Source organism: Mobula birostris, chromosome 32 (genome assembly GCF_030028105.1).
Source record: "Mobula birostris isolate sMobBir1 chromosome 32, sMobBir1.hap1, whole genome shotgun sequence".
NCBI classification, from domain to species: domain Eukaryota; kingdom Metazoa; phylum Chordata; class Chondrichthyes; order Myliobatiformes; family Myliobatidae; genus Mobula; species Mobula birostris.
Genome location: NC_092401.1, coordinates 25,593,251 through 25,615,343, shown reverse-complemented (window position 1 = coordinate 25,615,343; position 22,093 = coordinate 25,593,251). Strand labels below are relative to the sequence as shown.

Sequence of the window (22,093 nt, the reverse complement as noted above, 5' to 3'; positions counted from 1 at the left end):
AAGAAACACAAGACTCACACCAGTTGTAGTGAACTTCACTCTGCACAAGTGTAAAAAAGCTGGCTATGTGGAAGATGGAGGAATTGTTGAGGCTGAATCCCCATAACACAAAGGGACAAGGAGCAGAGAGCTCATCAGAATCTCCACCAACTCTGTTCCCATTCCTACTTGGGGAACAACTCGTGCTGCCTAAATTCACCATGCAGTCTACTTCTACTTTTCAGACTGGGATAAGAAAGTTCACAGTTTCTCCTTCCTCAGTAACTTGCTGCTGAACAAGATGAAGGAAAATACAAAGTTCTGACTATTCCCTTGCTATACAAGTAATGCATGTAAATCACCCTGAACAGCCCAGACATTGTATGTGGCAAGTGAAATAGAGCATAGAAAAGTACAGCACAGGAACCCTTTAACACACAACGTTGCGTTGAACTAACTAGAACGTATATGTCTCACTAAACTAGACCTGTCTTCCTACACAATGTCCATATCCCTCCCTTATCTGCACATTGTTGCACCTTTCTAAGAGCCTCTTAAATGCCTCTATCATACTTACCTCTACCATCACCCTTGACAGTGCATTCCAGGCATCCATCATTCTGGGGAAAAAAAGAACTTGCCCTGCACATGTCCTTTGAAATTACCCCCTCATCTTAAATGCATGCCCTCTAGTATTGGAAATTTCAACATCGGGGTAAAAGATGCCAGACATCTATTCTATCTATGCTTTTTTTTAATCTTATAAATGCAGGGTAACTTTTGCCAGCCTGATAGAACCAATGGGTCCAGAGCAGATTTTAAAAAAATCCCTTTTCTTTTTTTATGGAAACACCTCCTAGTCTTGTTACAGAAGAAACACCTTGTTGGAACAGTGTCAACTTCAAACACAGAAACAGAATCTCTTCCCACTACTGCTATCATGTTGTTTTCTTTTCCCTCAAGTTCCAATCATTCCTACATTTACATAGAAGACTTTTGGCATGCTGGCTTTCATTATTCAGGGCACCGAGTATAGAGGTTGGGATGTTATGTCGCAGTTGTACAAGATGATGGTGAGGTCACGATTGGAATACTGTGTGCAATTTTCATTACCCTGCTACGTGTCAAGTATAGTACAGTCTGCAAACATCTGAAATCTTCATCCTATGGTCTTGACCCCAAAACCTCTTTAAAGCTTTGGAATGAAAACGGTAATTCTTCATTTACCCTCATCCCCTTTTCTCCAAAGCCTTCACTTTCTCCTTTGTAGAGGCAAGTTCAATTAGACCACCTCGCTATGGGGACCTAGGTCACCCTCCAGTGAAATGGGGACTCTTTTCCCACTTGGCACCAAATAAGAAGAGTCAATATGTCAAAAAATCCTTGGGATAGAGGAGACAAAGCAGGAATTAGGAGGAGGGATTAAACCAAGGCAGAGAGCATCCTGAAAAACATCTCCAATGGTTTTAAGCAGGGATTCCCAATCTGGGGTCCATGGACCCCTCAGTTAATGGTAAGAGTCCATGACATAACAAAGGTTAGGAACCCCTGGTTTACAACTCTAAGTTTGAAAGTCCAAAAACATCTGGTGTCACAAATCAGCCATTTCTTACGTGACCACTTACCCCTTGGTTGGTTGGATTGTCCACACCAGGCTGCTGCCTCAGCTGGTGTAAGTGTTCAGAAACATCCTTCAGCTTCTGGTTTATCTGAGATGTGAGAGTGGGAAGCCAAGGAGAAACAGTTGGGTAGGGAATGGAGGGGAGGAGAGGAAAGAGGGAAATAAAACAAAAACCCTACATTAATTAGGTCAGAATCAGGATTATTATCAATGACATATGTCAGTTTGCAGCAGTACAGTGCAAAACAAAAAAAACACAAGTTACAGTAAGAAGTGAGAATGATGAGACTACCTACAAAGAGGATGTGGAAGAGCTCGTGGCCTGATGCCAGGCAAATAACCTCTTCTTCAACATCAACAAGATAAAGGGGATGGTCGTCAACTTCAGGGGCACAAGCACCACTCACACTCCTCTTTACCTTGCCGGCACAGCGAGCAGTTACAAACCCGTGGGAGCGCACATCTCGCACAACCTCTCATGGTCACAGAACATGTCCTACAATCAGAAAAGCTCTGCTTTTTGAGGAGGCTGAAGAGAGCTGGGCCACGCACATCCATACTCACAACTTCCTACAGGTGCGCAGCAAAGTACAGCACTGCACGGTACAGAAAGTGCACCGGACCGGACAGGAGTGCTCTACAATGGGTCGTCAAAACTGCCCAAAGTATTACCAGCAACGGCCTACCCACCATCAAAAACAAATACACAGAAAGATGCCGGGAAGGGTCCAGTAATATCATGAAGGATCCCACCCACCCTGCTCAAGGACTGTTTGACCCACTCCCATCCAGGACAAGGCCACATGGAATCCATGTCAGGACCACCAGACTCAAAAACAGTTACTTTCTCCGAGCAGTAAGGCTGAAGAACAGCTCCACCCATTAACCCACCACCACCACCACTCGATCATTTCCTGTCCGAGTCACCTTGTGTACAGATACTGCTGTGCCTCGCATTACTTTATCTACATATAATCAATCTATGTATACAACAGAAGCATTGTATGTATTTATATTTATTGTGTTGTTTTATCAATGTGTTCTTTATCTTAGTCTGGGTTTTATTGTGCTGCATCAGTCCCTGAGTAACAATTATTTTGTTCTCCTTTACACTTGTGTACTGGAAATTATATTAAGCAATACTGAATCTTGAAATAAATAAACATTCAGATAGATAAATAGTGTGAAGAGGGAGCAAAGTGGTGAGGTAGTGGGTTTATGGACCATTCAAAAATTTGATGGCACGGTTGGGGGGGGGGGGGGTGGAGAAACTGTTCCTAAAACGTTGACTGTGTGTCTTCAGGCTCTTGTACCTCCTTCTTTATGGTAGTAATGAGAAGAGGGAATGGCCTGGGTGGTGACAGTCATTAAGGATGGATGCTGTCTATTGATGGTATTCTAACAAGGCCCTCAATTACTGCCACTGCTACTGTGTGGTAACCGGAATCTCCGGAGCAGAAGGCCCCGAAATCCTCGGCTTTCCGTGTTTCAGCGGCCGGGGCGAGGTCAAAGGCGCTCGGCAGAAGATGGCGCTCCGGAGGCTGTATTGGAGAGGCTGGTCGGAAGCTCGAAGTTTTCGGACGGATGGACTCAGTGTCGGCTGTGGTTGGCTGCTTCCAAGGCATCGGCAAGTTGACGGTGCCTGGAGGTTTATGGCAGGGAGTTTCTCCCTTTTGCCGCCTGCTATCGGGGACTCGGGAGTCGATCGACTCGGGGATTTTTGAGACTTTATTTACCGTGCCCATGGTTTGTTCTTCATCAAATTATGGTATTGCTTTGCACTGCTGTAACTATATGGTATAATTATGTGGTTCTGTCAGTGTTAGTCTAGTTTGTCCTGTTTTCTGTGATATCACTCCGGAGAAACATTGTATCATTTCTTAGTGCATGTATGCATTTCTAAATGACAATAAAGGAGGACTGAGTGTTCTCATAATCTAATTGCTCCACAGACCAAACATCTATTAAAGGTTTTCCGTGATTCACACCATTAGGGTGGTTAGGGGAGCTAGAATTCCAGAGGTTTGTGACCCATTAAAATACTTCCTGTCTGTTATTTTCAATGATGAGCAACTCCTCTCAAATCTGGAACGATTATGTCCAGTTTCCATGTAATCGTTGTACAATATAAGAACCCAGGCACAATGGCACAGCAGGTAAAGACGACGACTCTCAGCTCCGGCGGCCCATGTTCAATTCTGGCTTTAGATGTTGTGAGGAGTTTGCATGTTTTCCCTGTGACCACGTGAGCTTCCCCTGGGTGAAGTGCCTTCCTCCTTCACCCCAAAGACACGTGGACTGGTGAGCTCATTTACTGTGGTTGCCGGGACCTGGGGGCCTAAGTTATGGAGACAGGTTGAACAGGTTGGATATTCATTGAAGCACAGGAGATGAGAGGTGATATTACAGAGATATAGCTAGATTGGGTCAATGCACACAGACTTTTCACCCAAGGTTGGGGAATCAAAAACTAGGTTTGGGAAAGGAGAGAGAGTTGACCTAAGCTTACCTGACGGGAAGCTTTGCAAGTAAGTGGTCAAATGATCATGCTGTGAATTTATGTTTATATTTTCATTCACCTTAATAATTTGTTCAGGTTTTTAAGATACATTGTAAGTGATACAAACAATATATAACTAAGTGGTGTATAGGGTGTCAGGGAGGGGTAGCTCCTCTGGTGGGGGAACATGTCACGTCCTTTTCAGGGCGGTTAGTCCACCTTTGGTCCCCACCTGGCACTCAGCTCTCACCTGTGGCTCCCCGTAGCTGTTTGCATGCGACAGCAGCCATACCCCGGGCAACGGCTTCGACAAGCCGGCTAAACCAGGTGAGGGTAGCCGACGGGTCTGAAACCCTCGGTGAGATAGGGAGTTGTCTATCCCAGCATGTGGAGACAGACTCTGGCGGATTGAGCGGATGAGACCAATGGAAGGTCCAACGGTCAAGAAGGCGGCCTCTGCAAGCGTCGTGGAACGTGTAGAGCAGGACAAGACACAGAAGACGTCCTGGTCATCCACTGCGCCTAGTCCCATCTCCAGCCGTCTCGACTCTGTCTTGCCACTGGATCCAGATGGGAATTGGGAAGAGAGAGTGAGGCTGACACTGCGCAACTCTCCCTCACTTAAATCCAAATCACGCGCTAGTCTTGACACCATCATAATGGTGTTGAGGTCCTCATCGACGTCAACGATGGACGAACAAATATAAGTAAGACTGACAGGCCCTCTGCTTCACACCAGCCTCTTCTTGATGGCTCTGTGCCTGTATTCGCTGGAGTTCAGAAGAATGAGGAGAAATCTCACTGAATCCTCGAGACATTGAAAAGCCGAGATAGAGAAGAGTAGTGGGAGAATCTAAACCAGAGGGCACAGCCTCAGAATACAAAGATGTCCCTTTAGAGCAGAGGTGAGGAGGAATTTCGTTAGCCAGAAGGTGGTGAATCTGTGTAATTCATTGCCACAGTGTGCTGTACAAGCCAAGTCACTGAATATGCTTAAGAGAAAGATTAATAGGTTCTTGATTGGTAAACGGATTAAGAGTTATGGGGATGAAAAAAATAAGCCAATATTGAATGGTGGAGCAGACGCAATGGGCCAAATGGCCAAATTTTGTTTCTATGTCTGAGTGTTTTGACCACCTCCCCCCACCCCCCCATCCAACCCACACAGTGGTTGTCATCTTTGAGCTGTGACCACCTCTTAATCCCAAGCAGAACTACAGCTGGCCTCTGTTTGACCATGGGCTGCATGTAGAACAGAACAAAAGTGTTGGTGATTTGTGCTGGGACACAAGCCTGCTCTCTGGTGGAGGACACAGCACTGGGCCTCACCTGCACTGTCTCTCAGTTAATAAACAATGTCAATACCTCCAGCAGTTACGTCAAATCTTCCCAGGGTTTTAAAAGTTTGTTACCTTGTCAACCCAAAGCAGCAGCCTGAATTCAATGCTGGCCGGCACTGGTTTCGACGGGCTCAGGCTTGCGATCTCCTCTGTATCCGCTGTCAACTTCACCCCGCTCAGCGTTTCCATCATGAAGGCAGCCATGAGTGCATCAATGACTGACAGGTGTGCACCCTGCGGGCAGAAGCAAAGATCCACGTTATCCCACCGAAGCCAAGGGGTCTGCCATGCACAGTGAGTACAGACACATCATTCAACTTTCATGATTCAAGACTGTCCATGGTCAATCTTCAGCCCGCACGTGTAAAGGAGAACAAAACGATTGGTAGTCCAGATCTGACGTAGCATAAAAACACACACACAATATGCATAAAGAACAGAATTTTTAAAAAAAAGAAAAGATACTATAATAAAAGTAACCCTATAAAACAGAATGAACAAGTAACTGAGTGTGGTTGCATATACACACGATTAACACACACTGTACATAGACCGATTGTACTGTATGTCCATAAAGTGATGCTAGCTACAGGGGCATCTGATCATAAAGTGACTGACAGGAAATTATAAAGCGACAAAGTAACTCTTGGCAAGTGGAACTGTTCTACGTAACAGCGCATATGAAAACACAGTACACTGCAGGGCGTGATAAAGCACAAGAAACGATCCCTCAACATCCTGATTTGGAACAGCTCTCAGAAGAGCACACAGAACAGCAAGGTTGAACTCTGAATCTGCCCGAACAGTGGAAAAACCAAAGAAGAAAATTTCACACTGAGCTCAACACACTGGGCAATTTTCGGTAGGTACACAAGAGGGTCTGCAGATGTTGGAAATCTTGAGGAACACACACAAAACACTGGAAGAATGGTCTGATGAATGGTCTCAGCCCAAAACATTACCTGCCAGTTTGCAGCCCTTCCCCTCCTCTCACCTTCCTATTCTGGCTTCACTCTCCCTCTCTTTCCAGTCCTGATGAAGGGCCTTGGCCCAAAACGTCAACTGTTCAGTTCCCCCCAGAGGTGCTGACCATCACTTTGTCTGCGTCAAGCAATCTCCAACAGTATCTTCAATTCAGTACTGTAGGTGATGAAATTTCACCTTAGCACCAAGCCTTCTCTACTGTCACCTCCCACACACTGCACCCAACTACACATACACACTCAAACCACCCACAAGCATCAGACAAACCCTTCATCCCCAGACACCCACTCACCAGTTTCCTCCCAAAACCCCACAACGATCAACCAAGCCAGCCACCATCAACTGCATGTGGTCTGCTTGTGTAGGAAATTAAAACCTCCTGCCTGATGGTATATGTGAGAAGATGACATGACCTGGATGGTAGGGATCTTTGATGATGGATGGTGCCTCCTTTAGATACTAAAGTTGGTGAGAAGGGATGTGACCATGAATTATTGGTTAGATAACTGAGTGGTGTAACCCTCAAAAGGACCAAAGTATGATCCTCATATCCACAGTTTTTAAAACACAATCTCAAACAATTTATCACCCACATAGAGATGGAACGCTTTCAACCCCTGAGAGGGGGTGGTCACAGAGGGTGGGTGGGATGTAGGGGCTGGGGGGGGTGGTTTACAGAGGTATAGATGAATGTAGAGGCCAGTAGGGGTTTCAGAGATGGGAATGGCTGTAGGGGACAGAGGTGGTTACAGAGATGAGAAGCAAGTTCAGAAATCAAGAAATGCAAAGGGAATCATCATGCAGGATTCCTTAAAGATCAGCTTACAGGTTGAGTCTGTGTAAGGAAGGTGACTACAATGTCAGTATTCATTTCAAGAGGATTAGAATATAAAAGCAAGGATATAATTCTGAGGCTTTATAAGGCATTGGTCAGACCGCATGGAGTATTGAGAGAGGTTTTGGGCTCTTACCTAAGGAGGAATATGCTACCATTGGAGAGGGTCCAGGAGTTTATGAGAAAGAAAGGGTTAATAAATATGAGGAGTGATTGGTGGCTCTGGGCCTGTATTTGCTGGAGAAATGGTCTCCTGATAAATGGCTTAGAAGAATGAGGGAAGATGTTACTTAAACCTGGTAAGTATTGAAAGGCATAGATTGACTGGATATGCACAGGATGTTTCCTATAGTGGGGGGGTCTACGACCAGAGGGCACAGCCTCAGAGTAGAAGGATGTCCCTTCAGAACAGAGAGAGGAGGAATTTCTTTAGCCAGGGAGTGCTTAATCTATGGAATTCATTGCCACAGATGGCTGTGGAGGCCAAGTCATTGGGTGCACTTAAAGTGAAAGTCAATATGTTCTTGTTTAGCTAGGGTGTCAAAGTTACAGGAAGAAGACAGGAGAATGGAGTTGAGAGGGATAATAAATCAGCCATGATGGAATGGTGGAGCAAATTTGATTGGCTGAATGGCCTAAATCTCTTTCTAAGTCAGAAAGGGCAAGAGGGAACAGACACCAGTCCTCACTGAAGTATCAGAAGTGAGCAATTTCAAGTTCCTGGGTGTCAATATCTCTGAGGATTTATCCCAGACCCAGCATATCGAACCAGCAACAAAAGAGGCACAACAGCAGCTAGATTTAACTATGAGTTTGACAAGATTTGTTATGTCACCAAAAACACTTGCAAATTTCTACAGATGTACCATGGAGAGCATTCTAACTGGCTGCATCACTGTCTGGTATGGGGTGGGTAGGTGGCTGGCTACTGCACAGGATCAAAAGAAGCTGCAGAGAGTTGTAAACTCAGTCATCTCCATCGTGGGCACCAGCCTACATCGTATCCAAGACATCTTCAAGGAGTGTTGTCTCAAAAAGGCAGAAGTTATAGAGATTGGAAGGGATGTAGGGACAATAGGGGGTTACTGTGACAGGGGTGTAGGGTCTGGAGAGGGTTACTGTGACAGGGGTGTAGGGTCTGGAGAGGGTTACTGTAATGGGGGTAGGGCCTGGAGGGGGTTACTGTGACAGGGACGGGTGTAGGGTCCGGAGGGGGTCACAGTGACAAGGAAGGCTGTAGGGTCTGGAGAGGGTTAAAGTGACAAGGCTTGTAGGGTCTGGAGGGGGTTATTGTGACAGGGTATAAGGTATGGAGGGGGTTACTGTGACAGGGGTGTAGGGTCTGGTGTAGGATCTGGAGGGGGTTACAGTGACAGGGCTGTAGGGTTTGGAGGGGCTTACAGTGACAGGGGTGTAGGGTCTGGAGGGGGTTACTGTGACGGGTGTAGAGTCTGGAGAGGTTTACTGTGACAGGGGTGTAGGGTCTAGAGGGGGTTATTGTGACAGGGGTGTAGGGTCTGGAGGGGGTTACTGTGACAGGGGTGTAGGGTCTGGAGGGGGTTACTGTGACAGGGGTGTAGGGTCTGGAGGGGTTATTGTGACAGGGTGTAGGGTCTGGAGAGGTTATTGTGACAGGGTGTAGGGTCTGGTGTAGGGTCTGGAGGGGGTTATTGTGACAGGGTGTAGGGTCTGGAGAGGTTATTGTGACAGGGTGTAGGGTCTGGAGGGGGTTATTGTGACAGGGTGTAGGGTCTGGAGGGGTTATTGTGACAAGGTGTAGGGTCTGGAGATGTTTACTGTGACAGGGGTGTAGGGTCTAGAGGGGGTTACTGTGACGGGTGTAGAGTCTGGAGGGGGTTACTGTGACAGGGGTGTAGGGTCTGGAGCGGCTATTGTGACAGGGTGTAGGGTCTGGAGGGGGTTATTGTGACAGGGTGTAGGGTCTAGAGTGAGTTACTGTGACAGGGGTGTAGGGTCTAGTGTAGGGTCTAGAGGGGGTTACAGTGTCAGGGATGTAGGGTCTAGAGGGGGTTATTGTGACAGGGTGTAGGGTCTGGAGGGGGTTATTGTGACAGGGTGTAGGGTATGGAGGGGGTTACTGTGACAGGGTGGAGGGTATGGAGAGGTTTACTGTGACAGGGTGGAGGGTCTAGAGTGGGTTACAGTGTCAGGGATGTAGGGTCTGGAGGGGGTTATTGTGACAGGGTGTAGGGTTTGGAGAGGTTTACTGTGACAGGGGTGTAGGGTCTAGAGGGGGTTACTGTGACAGGGGTGTAGGGTCTGGAGGGGGTTACTGTGACAGGGGTGTAGGGTCTGGAGGGGTTATTGTGACAGGGTGTAGGGTCTAGAGGGGATTACTGTGACGGGTGTAGGGTCTGGAGAGGTTTACTGTGACGGGTGTAGGGTCTAGAGGGGGTTACTGTGACAGGGGTGTAGGGTCTGGAGGGGGTTATTGTGACAGGGTGTAGGGTATGGAGGGGGTTACTGTGACAGGGTGTAGGGTATGGAGAGGTTTACTGTGACAGGGTGGAGGGACTAGAGTGGGTTACTGTGTCAGGGGTGTAGGGTCTGGAGGGGGTTATTGTGACAGGGTGTAGGGTATGGAGGGGGTTATTGTGACAGGGTGTAGGGTCTGGAGGGGGTTATTGTGACAGGGGTGTAGGGTCTGGAGAGGTTTACTGTGACAGGGGTGTAGGGTCTAGAGGGGGTTACTGTGACAGGGGTGTAGGGTCTGGAGGGGGTTACTGTGACAGGGGTGTAGGGTCTGGAGGGGGTTACTGTGACAGGGATGTAGGGTCTGGAGGGGTTATTGTGACAGGGTGTAGTAGTCTGGAGGGGGTTACTGTGACAGGGGTGTAGGGTCTGGTGTAGGGTCTGGAGGGGGTTATTATGACAGGGTGTAGGGTCTAGAGGGGGTTACTGTGATGGGTGTAGGGTCTGGAGAGGATTACTGTGACAGGGTGGAGGGTCTAGAGGGGGTTACTGTGACAGGGGTGTAGGGTCTAGAGGGGGTTACTGTGACAGGGGTGTAGGGTCTGGAGGGGGTTACTGTGACAGGGGTGTAGGGTCTGGTGTAGGGTCTGGAGGGGGTTATTATGACAGGGTGTAGGGTCTGGAGGGGGTTACTCTGACAGGGGTGTAGGGTCTGGAGGGGTTATTGTGACAGGGTTTAGGGTCTGGAAATGTTTACTGTGACAGAGGTGTAGGGTCTGGAGGGGGTTACTGTGACGGGTGTAGGGTCTGGAGGGGGTTATTGTGACAGGGTGTAGGGTATGGAGGGGGTTACTGTGACAGGGTGTAGGGTCTGAAGAGGTTTACTGTGAGAGGGTGGAGGGTCTAGAGTGGGTTACTGTGACAGGGGTGTAGGGTCTAGTGTAGGGTCTAGAGGGGGTTATTGTGACAGGGTGTAGGGTCTGGAGAGGGTTACTGTGACAGGGTGTAGGGTATGGAGAGGTTTACTGTGACAGGGTGGAGGGTCTAGAGTGGGTTACTGTGACAGGGGTGTAGGGTCTAGTGTAGGGACTAGAGGGGGTTATTGTGACAGGGTGTAGGGTCTGGAGGGGGTTATTGTGACAGGGTGTAGGGTCTGGAGAGGTTTACTGTGACAGGGGTGTAAGGTCTAGAGGGGGTTACTGTGACAGGTGTAGGGTCTGGAGAAGGTTACAGTAACAGGTTAGTGTGTAGGTTCTGGAGGGGGGTGGGTTGCAAAGACAGGGAGGGTGTAGGGGCCAGAAGACGTCACAAATACAGGAGGGGTGTTGGAGATTGAGCAAGTTAATAATAAGGACTTAGTGTTCAGTTGGGAGGGATTTACAGACACAGGGGGTAGAGTAAGGGCTGGAGCAAATTACACTGACAGGGAGAGACTAGTTGGACACTTGGGACACCACTCAGTAAAGCATGGTTCTAAATAGTGCAGCAGAAATATAGCCAATAAACCAGCTTCAAGCAGTGACCCTTAAATCAGCTGTGGTGAAAAAAAGCTTCGAACTTGTGTACAGATGAAAATCTTCATCCCACTTACAGTCCAGATATCAGCCACACCGGCAAACTGCAAACAGAACGGATTGCAATGCTCCCACTATATGCACAGAACATGCAAAGCAGAAAACGCTGACGACAGACATTTCAACAAGCATGAAAACCAGAAATAGAAACCAGATTGATGATTGATTCAAAAGAGAAAATGGATTGAAATCAGAGAGAGGATCCTCCTTCACATTGCAAATAACTATTGTGTTACTTATCCAGAATCGTATTTATTATCAGATTCAGAATCACCGGCATGTGTCGTGAAATTTGTTGTCTTTGCAGAAGCAGTACAATGCAATACATAATAACAGAGAGAGAAAAATGTGCATTACTGCAAGTATGTATACACTCAGACCCGCTTATCGGAAAGGATGTAAATCAGCGCTATGCAGGGTCATTATATCATTACATAAATGGACATGTGTGCCTGAAAACAGAGTCAAACCAGAGATATATGAAGTATTATATTGTGTGCACATAGTAATTTGTGGAGTAACGATCACACAGATAGGCCTAACCTGTATACCAGTGGAGCAGCAACACATGGCAGCAGCTGCAGAGGGAAGCGGGCGGTGGTTACGTCTTAGAGGAGAGAGCAGGCTGTTGGTCCTCCTCTAGCCTGGGCCTCTTCTTGAACTAGGCATCGATATCTGCCTGCCTTTTCTTTACAATCCTCTCATGAAGCAGTTCTCGGTAGCAGGAGATCATGTTGAGAACACCCCCCTTTGCCTTATTGCTTGGCTCCCAGTCAGGGTCATTATCGATGAGCTGGTCCATGATTTGTGTGACTGTTGTGACGCTGGTGCTGAGGAATTCTGTGGTGAGGTTTCTTGCTGGTGTTTCCTCTTCTCCACCCGTGTCTTCAGGTTCATCCAGGATGTGTTGCTCTAACAATTCTCGAAGCTCTTTGTTATGAGGGCTCTTACAATGAGAAGGTAGTAACTCTTCAACATCGCCATCATGAATGTCCTCACGTTGTATCACTTGCAGTTTCACAACCATGCTAATGCTTTTCCCAGACATCTTAAATGCCCTTTCCTCACTGGAAGTTGCAGGCTGTTTTCCAGATGTTATGGGTGGAAAAAATTGGAATAAACTGGCGAAGGAGCAAGAACGTTTATACATGCGGGGAAGACAGAGCATGAACTAGTACGTGATTGGCTGTGAGTGGCTCAGAGTGCAGGTAAAGCACTCTCATTGGCTAATTAAATGTTTACTGCAATGGCAGCTACTCTTGAGAAGTTTTAAATGTTGTTCAGAATGAATTTTTGTCATTCAAACAAATAAATAAAGACTTAAATAACCATGTTGTAACGAATCAGCACAGGGTAGCAATATGTGTGTATATTAAATAACTAGCGCAAAAAATGTAGTGAGATAGTGTTCATGGGTTTAATGTCCATTCAGAAATTGGAATACAGAGGGGAGGTGCTGATCCTGAATCACTGAATGTGTGCCTTCAGGCTTCTGTATCTCCTTCCTGTTAGTAGCAATGAGAACAGGGCATGTCCTGGGCAATGGGGGTCCTAAATGAAGGATGCTGTCCTTTTGAGGCATTGCTCCTTGAAGGTGTCCTGGATACTACGGAGGCTAGCCCATGATGGAGCTGACTAAGTTTACAACTCTTTGCAGCTTATTTTGATCCTGTGTAGTAGCCCCCACCCTACACCCCATACCAGACAGTGATGCAGCCAGTCAGAATGCCCTTCACAGTACATCTGTAGAAATTTGTGAGCGTCTTTGGTGACATAACAAATCTCCTCAAGCTGCTAATGAAATATAGCCGCCGTTGTGCCTTCTTTGTAATTGCATCGATATGTTGCATCTGGGATAGATCCTCAGAAATACTGACACCCAATGAGGAATCAGAAATTGGTCATTCTTTCCACTTCTGATTCCTCGATGAGGACATGTGTTCCCTCACCTTACCCTTTCTGAAGTCCACAATCAGTTCTTTGGTCTTACTGTTACAACCATAGAACATTACAGCACAGAAACAGGCCTTTTGGCCCTTTTTGGCTGTGCCAAACCATTTTTCTGCCTCGTCCCACTGACCTGCACCTGGACCATATCCCTCCATACACCTCTCATCCATGTACCTGTCCAAGTTTTTCTTAAATGATGTTGAGTCTAAGGTCGTTGCTGCCACACCCCTCTACTAGCTGGTATGTCTTGCTCCTATACACCTTCTTGTCACCATTTGAAATTCTTTCATCAATAGTTATATCATCAGCAAATTTATAGATGTGATTTGAGTTGTGCCTAACTTAAATACGTGAAATGGTTGTTTTGCAGCAATAGTAAAGTGCAAAGACAGACAACTACTATAAGTTACAAAAGTAAATAAACAGCGTGAAATAATGAGCTTGTGTTCATGAACCATTGAGAAATCTAATCAGCAGGGAGGAATAAGCAGTTTCCGAATCATGTAGCTTGGGTCTTCCGGTTCCCCTATCCCCTCCCCGGCTGTAGTAACAAAAAGAGGATATGTGTCAGATAGTGAGGGTCCTTAATGATGGATGACACCTTCTTGAGACACCTCTCTCGAATCTGTCCTCGAAAGACCTGCACCTGTGGTACAGCTAGCAGAGTCTACAGTCCTTAGGAGCTCTTGTGATCCACTGTACGTCCATACAGATTGATCAGTCTTTGCTGACACACTGAATCTCCTCAACTGCTAACAAAGCAAGGACAGTTGCATCCTTCTTTGTAACTGTATCTGGAATGTTGACACCCAGGAACTTGAAATTGCTCACCAATAATGACATTCTTCCACAAGAAAGCAACAAATTTTTTCTATCCTCTTGCAACATGCATTGCAAAGTGAGGAAATCCAAGTTTATTTTTAATTCTGTCCACAACACTTTGCCCAAAGGTATTGTGTCATGTGAGGTGTTCTTGGTTTCAGCAAATCTTTAACTACGGTTTTATTATTGTCACATGTTCCATGATGTAAAAAACCTTGTTTCGCATGCCTATCCATACAGACGACTTCATCACGTTAGTGCATTAAGGTAGTACTAGGGAAAGCAATATTGAGTGCAGATAGGTTGTTAGAGTTATAGAGAAAGTGCAGTGCAGGTGGACAATAAAGCCATACGTGGCCATTAGAACATCCAAGACCATAGGCCACACAAAGACAATAAGGCCATACAAGGTAGATTTATGGGGTGAAGAATCCATTTTATCGTACCAGGGAACCATTCCATATTCTTAACAGCGGGATAGAAGCTATTCTTAAAAGTAGTGGTATGTGCTTTAATACTTTTGCATCTTCTGCTCAATGGGAGTGGTGGGAGGAGGATAGAAGAGAATGTTCACGGCCTGACATTGGGAAAGCATTTTCCTCTCGTATCAGATTCTTTCTTCTTCAGCCCTTTCCCTCTTCCCCTTATCGTCTCCCAACTTCTCACTTCATCTGGTTCCACCTATCACCTGCCTGCTTGTACTCCTTTCCCTCCACCCCCCCACCTTCTTACTCTGGTTGCTGCCCCCTTCCTTATCGGCCCAAAACATTGACTGTGTGCTCACTTCCCTTCGTCGTTGCTGCCTGACCTGATGAGTTCTCGCAGTACTTTGTGTATGCTGCTCTCGTTCCCGTATTATTGAGAGGATGATAGCAAATTGTTTATCAAAGTAGTAGCATATACTACCTTGGGATTAATTTTCTTGCAGGCACTTACAGGAAGATGTGCAGAAAATGAACACACATGTCGAGCCAAGGACACTGCCCAGTGAGGCACTGCCAAGACAGTACACAAATGTAGATCCACTGAGAGTCAGACAGACAGAGCAAACCCCATCCAGGTGCTCAGGAACGTGTTGCCCTGCCCTTGACATTGTAAGATAACACCAGGCACTTGCAGACAAAACAGGCCACATCTCTCAATTGCCGAGGACCCACAACTAGAGGACTGATGAGGGAAAACAAAACAACGAAAGACAAAATCCAAACAAAGAGCTTCATTCCAGACAGAATACCAAAAATATTCCCCCTCAGGGTTCAACATAAAAAAAAGCATTTCTTTTGTACTAATAAGTAACAAATTGTTCTCAAATATGAGGTTGTGTGCAAGGGACCTCAAATCTCTGATTATTCTGCCTTCTGGAAATTCATGTCTCAAGGCGATTAAACTTGATACTTCCAGGTCAAATATACAACTGTGTGAAGCAAAGGAATAAATCAACTTCTGGACAAGGAACCACACCCATAAAATCCAGTGCACAAGTTGTTCCTTGCTTTCATTATCTTGCATTTATAAAAACATTTTCTTGGGTCTAAAACAACATGGAGAATACACTCAGAGGCCATTTTATTAGGAGTGGACCCAGTGTAGTCTTCTGCTGCTGTAGCCTTTCCACTTCAAGCTTCAACGTGTTGTGTGTTCAGAGATGCTCTTCACACCTGTGTTGTAACACGTGGTTGTTGGAGTTACTGTCACCTTCCTATTGGCTTGAATCAGTCTGGCTATTCTCCTCTGACCTCTGTCACTAACAATGCAGTTTTGCCCACAAGACTGTTGCTCATTGGACAGATTTTGTTTTTTCACTATTCTCTGTAAACTCCAGAGACCGTCGTGTGTGAAAATCACAGAAGAGCAGCAGCTCCTGAGATCCTGAATCCACTTCCTGTGGAGGCTGAGATGAGTGAGGTCTTTCTGCCCCCTCCCCACCCCACACTCCAACCAATGTTTACAGAGGCACCATCAACAGTGTCCTGACCAACTTGTGTTGGAAATGCACCCTATTATTTGCTGAGTTATTTTTGGTATTATTACTTTATCTGTAATGTATTTCAGTTATCTGTACTATGTTGTGCACTTTGGTCCAGAGAAACAGTCTTTCGTTTGGCGGTATTCACCTGCACAATAAACCAAACTTGAACCTGAACTGAACTTCTTGACCAAGTCTGCATGCTTTTATAAATTGAGTTATCGCTACATGGTTGGATGATTAGATATTGCAGGTGTACAGGTGTACCGAACAAATTAGCCACTGAGTGTAGCAAGAGATGCTGGAAATCCAGAGTAACGCACACAGAATGGTGGAAGAACTCAGCAGGTCGGGCAGCGTCTATGGAGAGGAATAAACAGTCGATATCCCTGTGTGAGACCCTTCATCAGAAGTGGAAAGGAAGTAGAACAGGGTCGGCATGGGTTTTTTGGGTGAAGGGCCTGCATACACACTGTATTGCACTATAGAATAGTATGGAACAGGAACAGGCCCTTCAGCTCATAACATATGTTGAGCATGATGCCAAACCTAACTAATCCCTTCTTGCTTACACTTCCCCTCTGCGATCCCGATCAATGAATCCATGAACACTACCTTCTTTTCCTCTCTTTTTCATTTCAAGGTTCATCTATTGTCAAAGAATGTATAAATTATATAACCTTGAGATTTGCTTGCTCACAGCCACAAAGCAAGAAACCCAGAAGAACCCAAGGAAAGAAAAGAAAGAATAAAACAAAAAAAAAAGACCAACACCTGATGCACAAGAGAAAGAAAACAAATAAGATCATGCAAACAATTGAAGTGAACAACAGTAGTATTCCGGAACAGAATTAAGTCCTCAGATCCGAACCCCGGAGTAGCCTGGAGTAGACCCAAAGCCTCGCTTACCAGTTCATCATATTAGCAAAAATGGAGCTCAGCAGCCAGGGCTGTCTTCATAGCCTCAGAGAAGTGACCGTCGTGGACAGTGAGTGAAATCAACTCTCATCGGACCAACACCCTGTCTTTTCAGTCTATCTGGAATGGCGTTTGAATCGACTCAATGGCAGAACAGCGAAAAGTTCCACACCATGGAGGGAGGAATGAAGATCACGGAGAGCAAGCAAAATCAGCTCTCGCCTCCGACCTGGGCCAACATTTAAATTGTCTATGCAGCAAATCATACCTCTCACTAGGACAAGGCTGCAACAAAAGGCTCCAGGCCCAGAACACGACATTCAGCGACTCACTCTGGTCCCAGATTTCGCCGCCCAGCAACTCTCTCCGTGCCCAGATTTCGCTGCCCAGCAACCCGCTCCAGGCTCAGAATCTTTCGCCCAGCCCAAAGCCGCTCTCAAGCTCTTCAGATCAGCTCGGCACCCAGTGGAATCCAACCCTGCACCCGGGCCAGTTGAACGAGCATCAGGGCGTCTCAGCCCAGGCCCCGACTTCTCATTTCGATGCCCACAGAAAACCAGCCTTGCTCCTGGGCAAACTGTATAGGCAACGTTATTCCATCTGCAAAGATTCTGCAACACGAACTTGGCTCATCCCCCTGAACTCACCTCACCTTCGTTCACCCCTTCACCGTGTGCGGCAATAATTTAACACAATTTAACGTAGAAAAGGTATTTTTAGTTGGATTTCTTATCTTTTTGACTACCAGCAGCAACAGTTGCTCATGTTTGGTAGTGCCATCCTAACCAGAAGCACTACTTATTGATCTTTTATATATTTTTTAATATAATTTATAATATATTTTATGTGTTGCATTGCTGTACTCAGCTGCAAAGACATTCATGATTCTGATGTTTTACATTCTCATTCATCCAAGACTCGTGATATGAAAATAAATATGACAATCCAAAAATACCAGGCAGCTTCTTTTTGAATAATGTCAAATTCTGCCAAACCTGATGTTTTCCAGGTGCAAACCCTGGTGTACAAGTCCCCCTTATCCAATTTCAGGTTAAATTTATTATCTGACATACACGTGAAATTTGTTGTTTTGCAGCAAAGTATCAGAGTATCAAATATCAAAGTATTGAGTACAAGAGTTGGGATGTTATGTTGAAGTTGTGTGAAATGTTGGTGTGAGGCCTCATTTGGAGTATTGTGTGCAGTTCTGGCCATCCACCTACAGGAAAGATTGAAAGAGTACAGAGAAAGCTTACACGATGTTGCCCAAGTTACAGGGAGAGGTTGAACAGGCTGGGACTTTATTCCCTGGAGCACAGGAGAATGAGGAGAGATTTGACAGACATATACAAAAATATAAGGGGTATATAAGGAGCTTTTTCACGAGGTTGGGTGAGATGAGAGTTAGACGTCATAGGTTAGGGGTGAAAGGTGAAATATTTTAGGGGAATATGAGAGGGAACTTCTTCACTCAAGAGGGTGGTGAGAGGGTGGAATGAGCTGCCAGCAGAAGTGGTGGAAGCAGGTTCCCTTTCAACTTTTAAAAGAAGTTTGGATAGGTATGTGGATGGGAAGGATATTGAGGCCTACGGTCCAGGTGCAAGTTGATGGAACTAGGAAGAATAATTGCTCAGCATGGACTAGATGGGCCAAAAGGCCTGTTTCTGTGCTGTAGTGCTCTATGACTCTATGGCAACAGTACTATGCAATACATCAAAATTATACTTTATACTTTATTGTCGCCAAACAATTGATACTAGAACATACAATCATCACAGCGATCTTTGATTCTGCGCTTCCTGCTCCCTGGATTACAAATCGATAGTAAATATTAAAAATTTAAATTATAAATCATAAACAGAAAATAGAAAAATGGAAAGTGAGGTAGTGCAAAAAAACCGAGAGGCAGGTCTGGATATTTGGAGGGTACAGCCCAGATCCGGCTGTTACAAAAAATACATAAAAATAGTGCAAAAGAATCAAATAGAGTAATTTGAAATTGGTAACAGACGTCTACCACATTTTACAGAAACTGACCCTCAGCCTGCCCTACTCTGGAGAAATAGACTTTTTTCAAAAGCCACCCCTCCCAACCTTTCCTCCTCCTCATTCCTGAGTGGGAAGGGGGAGAGCAATGGCAAACAGCAGAAACAGCAATAGAAACAATTAAAAAAAACACGAACCTAATCCTTGCCAGAATTTATAACCTAATTCCCTGCTGTTCTGTGTTAGAAGGGGCAAGAGTTTAGAAAGCAGTGCCAAATCTGAACACAAACCCAAAACAGGCTAAAGGGGAAACAATGCCTTTGAGAGAACAAATGGGCTTCCGAGCTGGGATTTAAGGAATTAAGCAAAAGTAGTAATGGTATCTAAGTGTAGCACTTCATATGTATTCACAGGCTCAGTTAGTGTGAAGACCTGAGACTTGAAATGTTCAAAGTACATTTATTATCAAAGTATGTATACATTATACAACCTTGAGATTCGTCTCTTTACAGACAGCCACAAAACAAAGACACCAAAAAGAACCCATAAAAAAAAGACCCTGAAACACCCAATGTGCATCGTTTTGTTGGAGACACATGCAAAATGTTGGAGGAACTCAGCAGGTCAGGCAGCATCTTTGGAGGGAAATGAGCAATCAATGTTTCTCCCTGTGACTGTATGGGTTTCCTCCGAGTGCTCCAGTTTCCCCCCACATTCCAAAGGCATATGGTTTAAGGTTAGTAAGTTGTTAGCGTTATATATAATGGTCATGAATTCATTGTCCACTCAGAAATCTTATGGCAGAGGGGAAGAAGCTGTTTCTGAAATGTCGAGCGTGTGTCTTCAGGCATGATCAGGCTTTACGATGACGCTGGTGAAGCCCTGCGACTGCTTACTGGCAGCAAACAAAAGAAAAGATACGGCTAAATACAACTGAATTGAGGCAAGGTCGGGGCAGACAGAAGGAAGGCAGATTCGAGGCCCATCCACCCAAACCGAGAGCAAAGCCCAATCAATCCAAGTGCCAGGCCGATCTGGAAAGGTTGCGTACAAGCCAAAATGTGGTGGCGGGGTCCAAGTCCATAGCATGTCGATGTGACGGGCCCCGGGTCCCGGGTCCTAGTGCGAGGGACAACCCACGGTTTAGACAATTTAAACGCTGGGCCAAATGGATCAAAAGGCATGGTGTTGGTACAAGAGGCGAGGGTCGGGTTGGTTCTGCTTGCCACTCCGCGACATTTACTCGGCTCTGTACTGAAATGAGGCCCAGTCTGAGGCCTGTTCCAGCTCCTCCGGGCTTCATGTCTGTGGGCTCGCTTTTGTTCCGAATGCTATGTTTTACTTTTATTGTCTGCACAATTTGTTCCTTTCTCTCTGCAACACACATTAGGTGTCTGATGGTCTTTTTTCTAATGGGTTCTTTTGGGTGTCTTTTGTTTTGTGGCTGTCTGAAAAGAGATGAATCTCAAGGTTGTATAATGTATATATACTTTGATAATAAATATACTTTGAACATTTCAATGTTCTGTACAGATGACAAAGAAAGCCAATGTTTAAAAGATCTTGGACGCCAGTATCTTTGAGGATCTAACCTGGACGCAGCTGCACAGAGGTCATGACAGCAGCTATATTTCATGAGGAGTTTGAGGAGATTTGGTATGTCACCAAAAATATTCATAAATTTCTCCAGCTGTACCGTGGAGAGCATTCTATCTGGCTGCGTCACCATCTGGTATGGTGGGGGCGGGGGGCTACTGCACAGGGTCAAAGTAAGCTGCAGGGAGTTGTAAAAACTGAGTCATCTCCATCTTGCATTCTAGCCTCCGTAGTATCCAGAACATCTTCAAGGAGCAGTGCCTCAAATTGGCGGCGTCTATCATTACCCAGGAGCATGCTTTGTTCTCAATGCTACCATCAAGGAGGAGGTACAGGAGCCTGAAGTCACACACTCAACGATTCAGGACAGCTTCTTCCCCTCTGACATCAGATTTCAGAATGGACATTGAACCCATGAACACTCTCTCACTCCATTTTTATTTCTGTTTTTGCCTTACTTACTTAATTTAACTATTTTATCTCTCTCTCTTTCTCTCTCATATATATATATATACACACACACACACACACACACATACATATATATATATATATATATAATCTTTTAAAAAGATCTAAATCTTTAAAAACGTCAACTGTCCATTTCCATTCATTGATGCTGCCTGACCACCTTAGTTCCTCCAGCTAGGTACAGCAATGGATTGGGTGTAAAAATCAAATAGTGAGCCAAACACAAAATAAAACGGGTATAGCCATGCACTGCACCACAACACTGTGCAGACATTTTATACCTATAGAATCTTAACAACGAATTGACTGGACTAAAATATTTTTTTTACTTTAGAGACACAGACCTTCTGACCCTACGAGCCCACATGGCTCAATAACAACTATGTGACCAATTGACCTACTAAGTAACTCGAATCAAAGGTGGTGACGAATCAGCATGAGGGAAGGAGACAGGGAAACCTGGAGAAATGGTGCCACTCAACAACATCCCAATCAATGTCAGCAAAGCCAAAGAGCTGATTGTTGACTGCAGGAGGAAGCAGCTGGAGGTTCCTAAACTAGTCATCATTAGGGGATTAGAGGGCCAGCGTGGATAACTTCACACACCTCAATGCTGAGCTGAATCCACAACCTTTAGACTCTCTTTCAAGGACTTCACAATTCATTTCTCAGAGATAATTATTTACTTTTTAAAAATTTATTATTTGCAGATTTTGTTCTCTTTTGTACATTGGATGTTTGCCAGTCTTTGTTATGTATAGTTTTTCATAAATTATATTATATTTCTTTATTTTCCTGTAAATGCCTGCAAGAAAATAAATCTCAAGGTATACGGCAAAGTATTCGTACTTTGATAATAAACTTACTTTGAACCTGCGCATCTTTGTTTATCTTATTTATTGAGATGCAACACGGAGTAGGCCCTTCTGGCCCTTCGAGTCATGCTGCCCAGCGACCTCCCCCCCCCGATTTAACCCTAGCCATATCACGGGACAATTTACAATGAGCAATTAACCTACCAACCAGTACATCTTTGGACTGTGGGAGGAAACCCAAGCAGTTACGGGGAGAACGTACAAACTCCTTGCAGGCAACGGTGGGATGTGGGAGGACACCGG

At 45.3% G+C, this 22,093-nt stretch overlaps 1 protein-coding gene across 3 annotated transcripts in view; it reads right to left on the bottom strand.

Moving 5' to 3' along the window:
- camsap3 (calmodulin regulated spectrin-associated protein family, member 3) overlaps positions 1-22,093 on the bottom strand; it is a 247,829-nt gene that overhangs the window by 71,683 nt on the left and 154,053 nt on the right. For all 3 annotated transcript variants that reach the window (XR_011883779.1, XM_072248341.1, XM_072248342.1), the window contains 2 exons: positions 5,513-5,674; positions 1,605-1,688 (listed from right to left, as the gene is read on the bottom strand). Coding sequence is in view for 2 of the 3 variants with exons in the window: in XM_072248341.1 (XP_072104442.1) it covers positions 1,605-1,688; positions 5,513-5,674 (246 nt within the window). In the remaining variant the exon portion in view is untranslated. The remainder of the gene's footprint in view (positions 1-1,604; positions 1,689-5,512; positions 5,675-22,093) is intronic.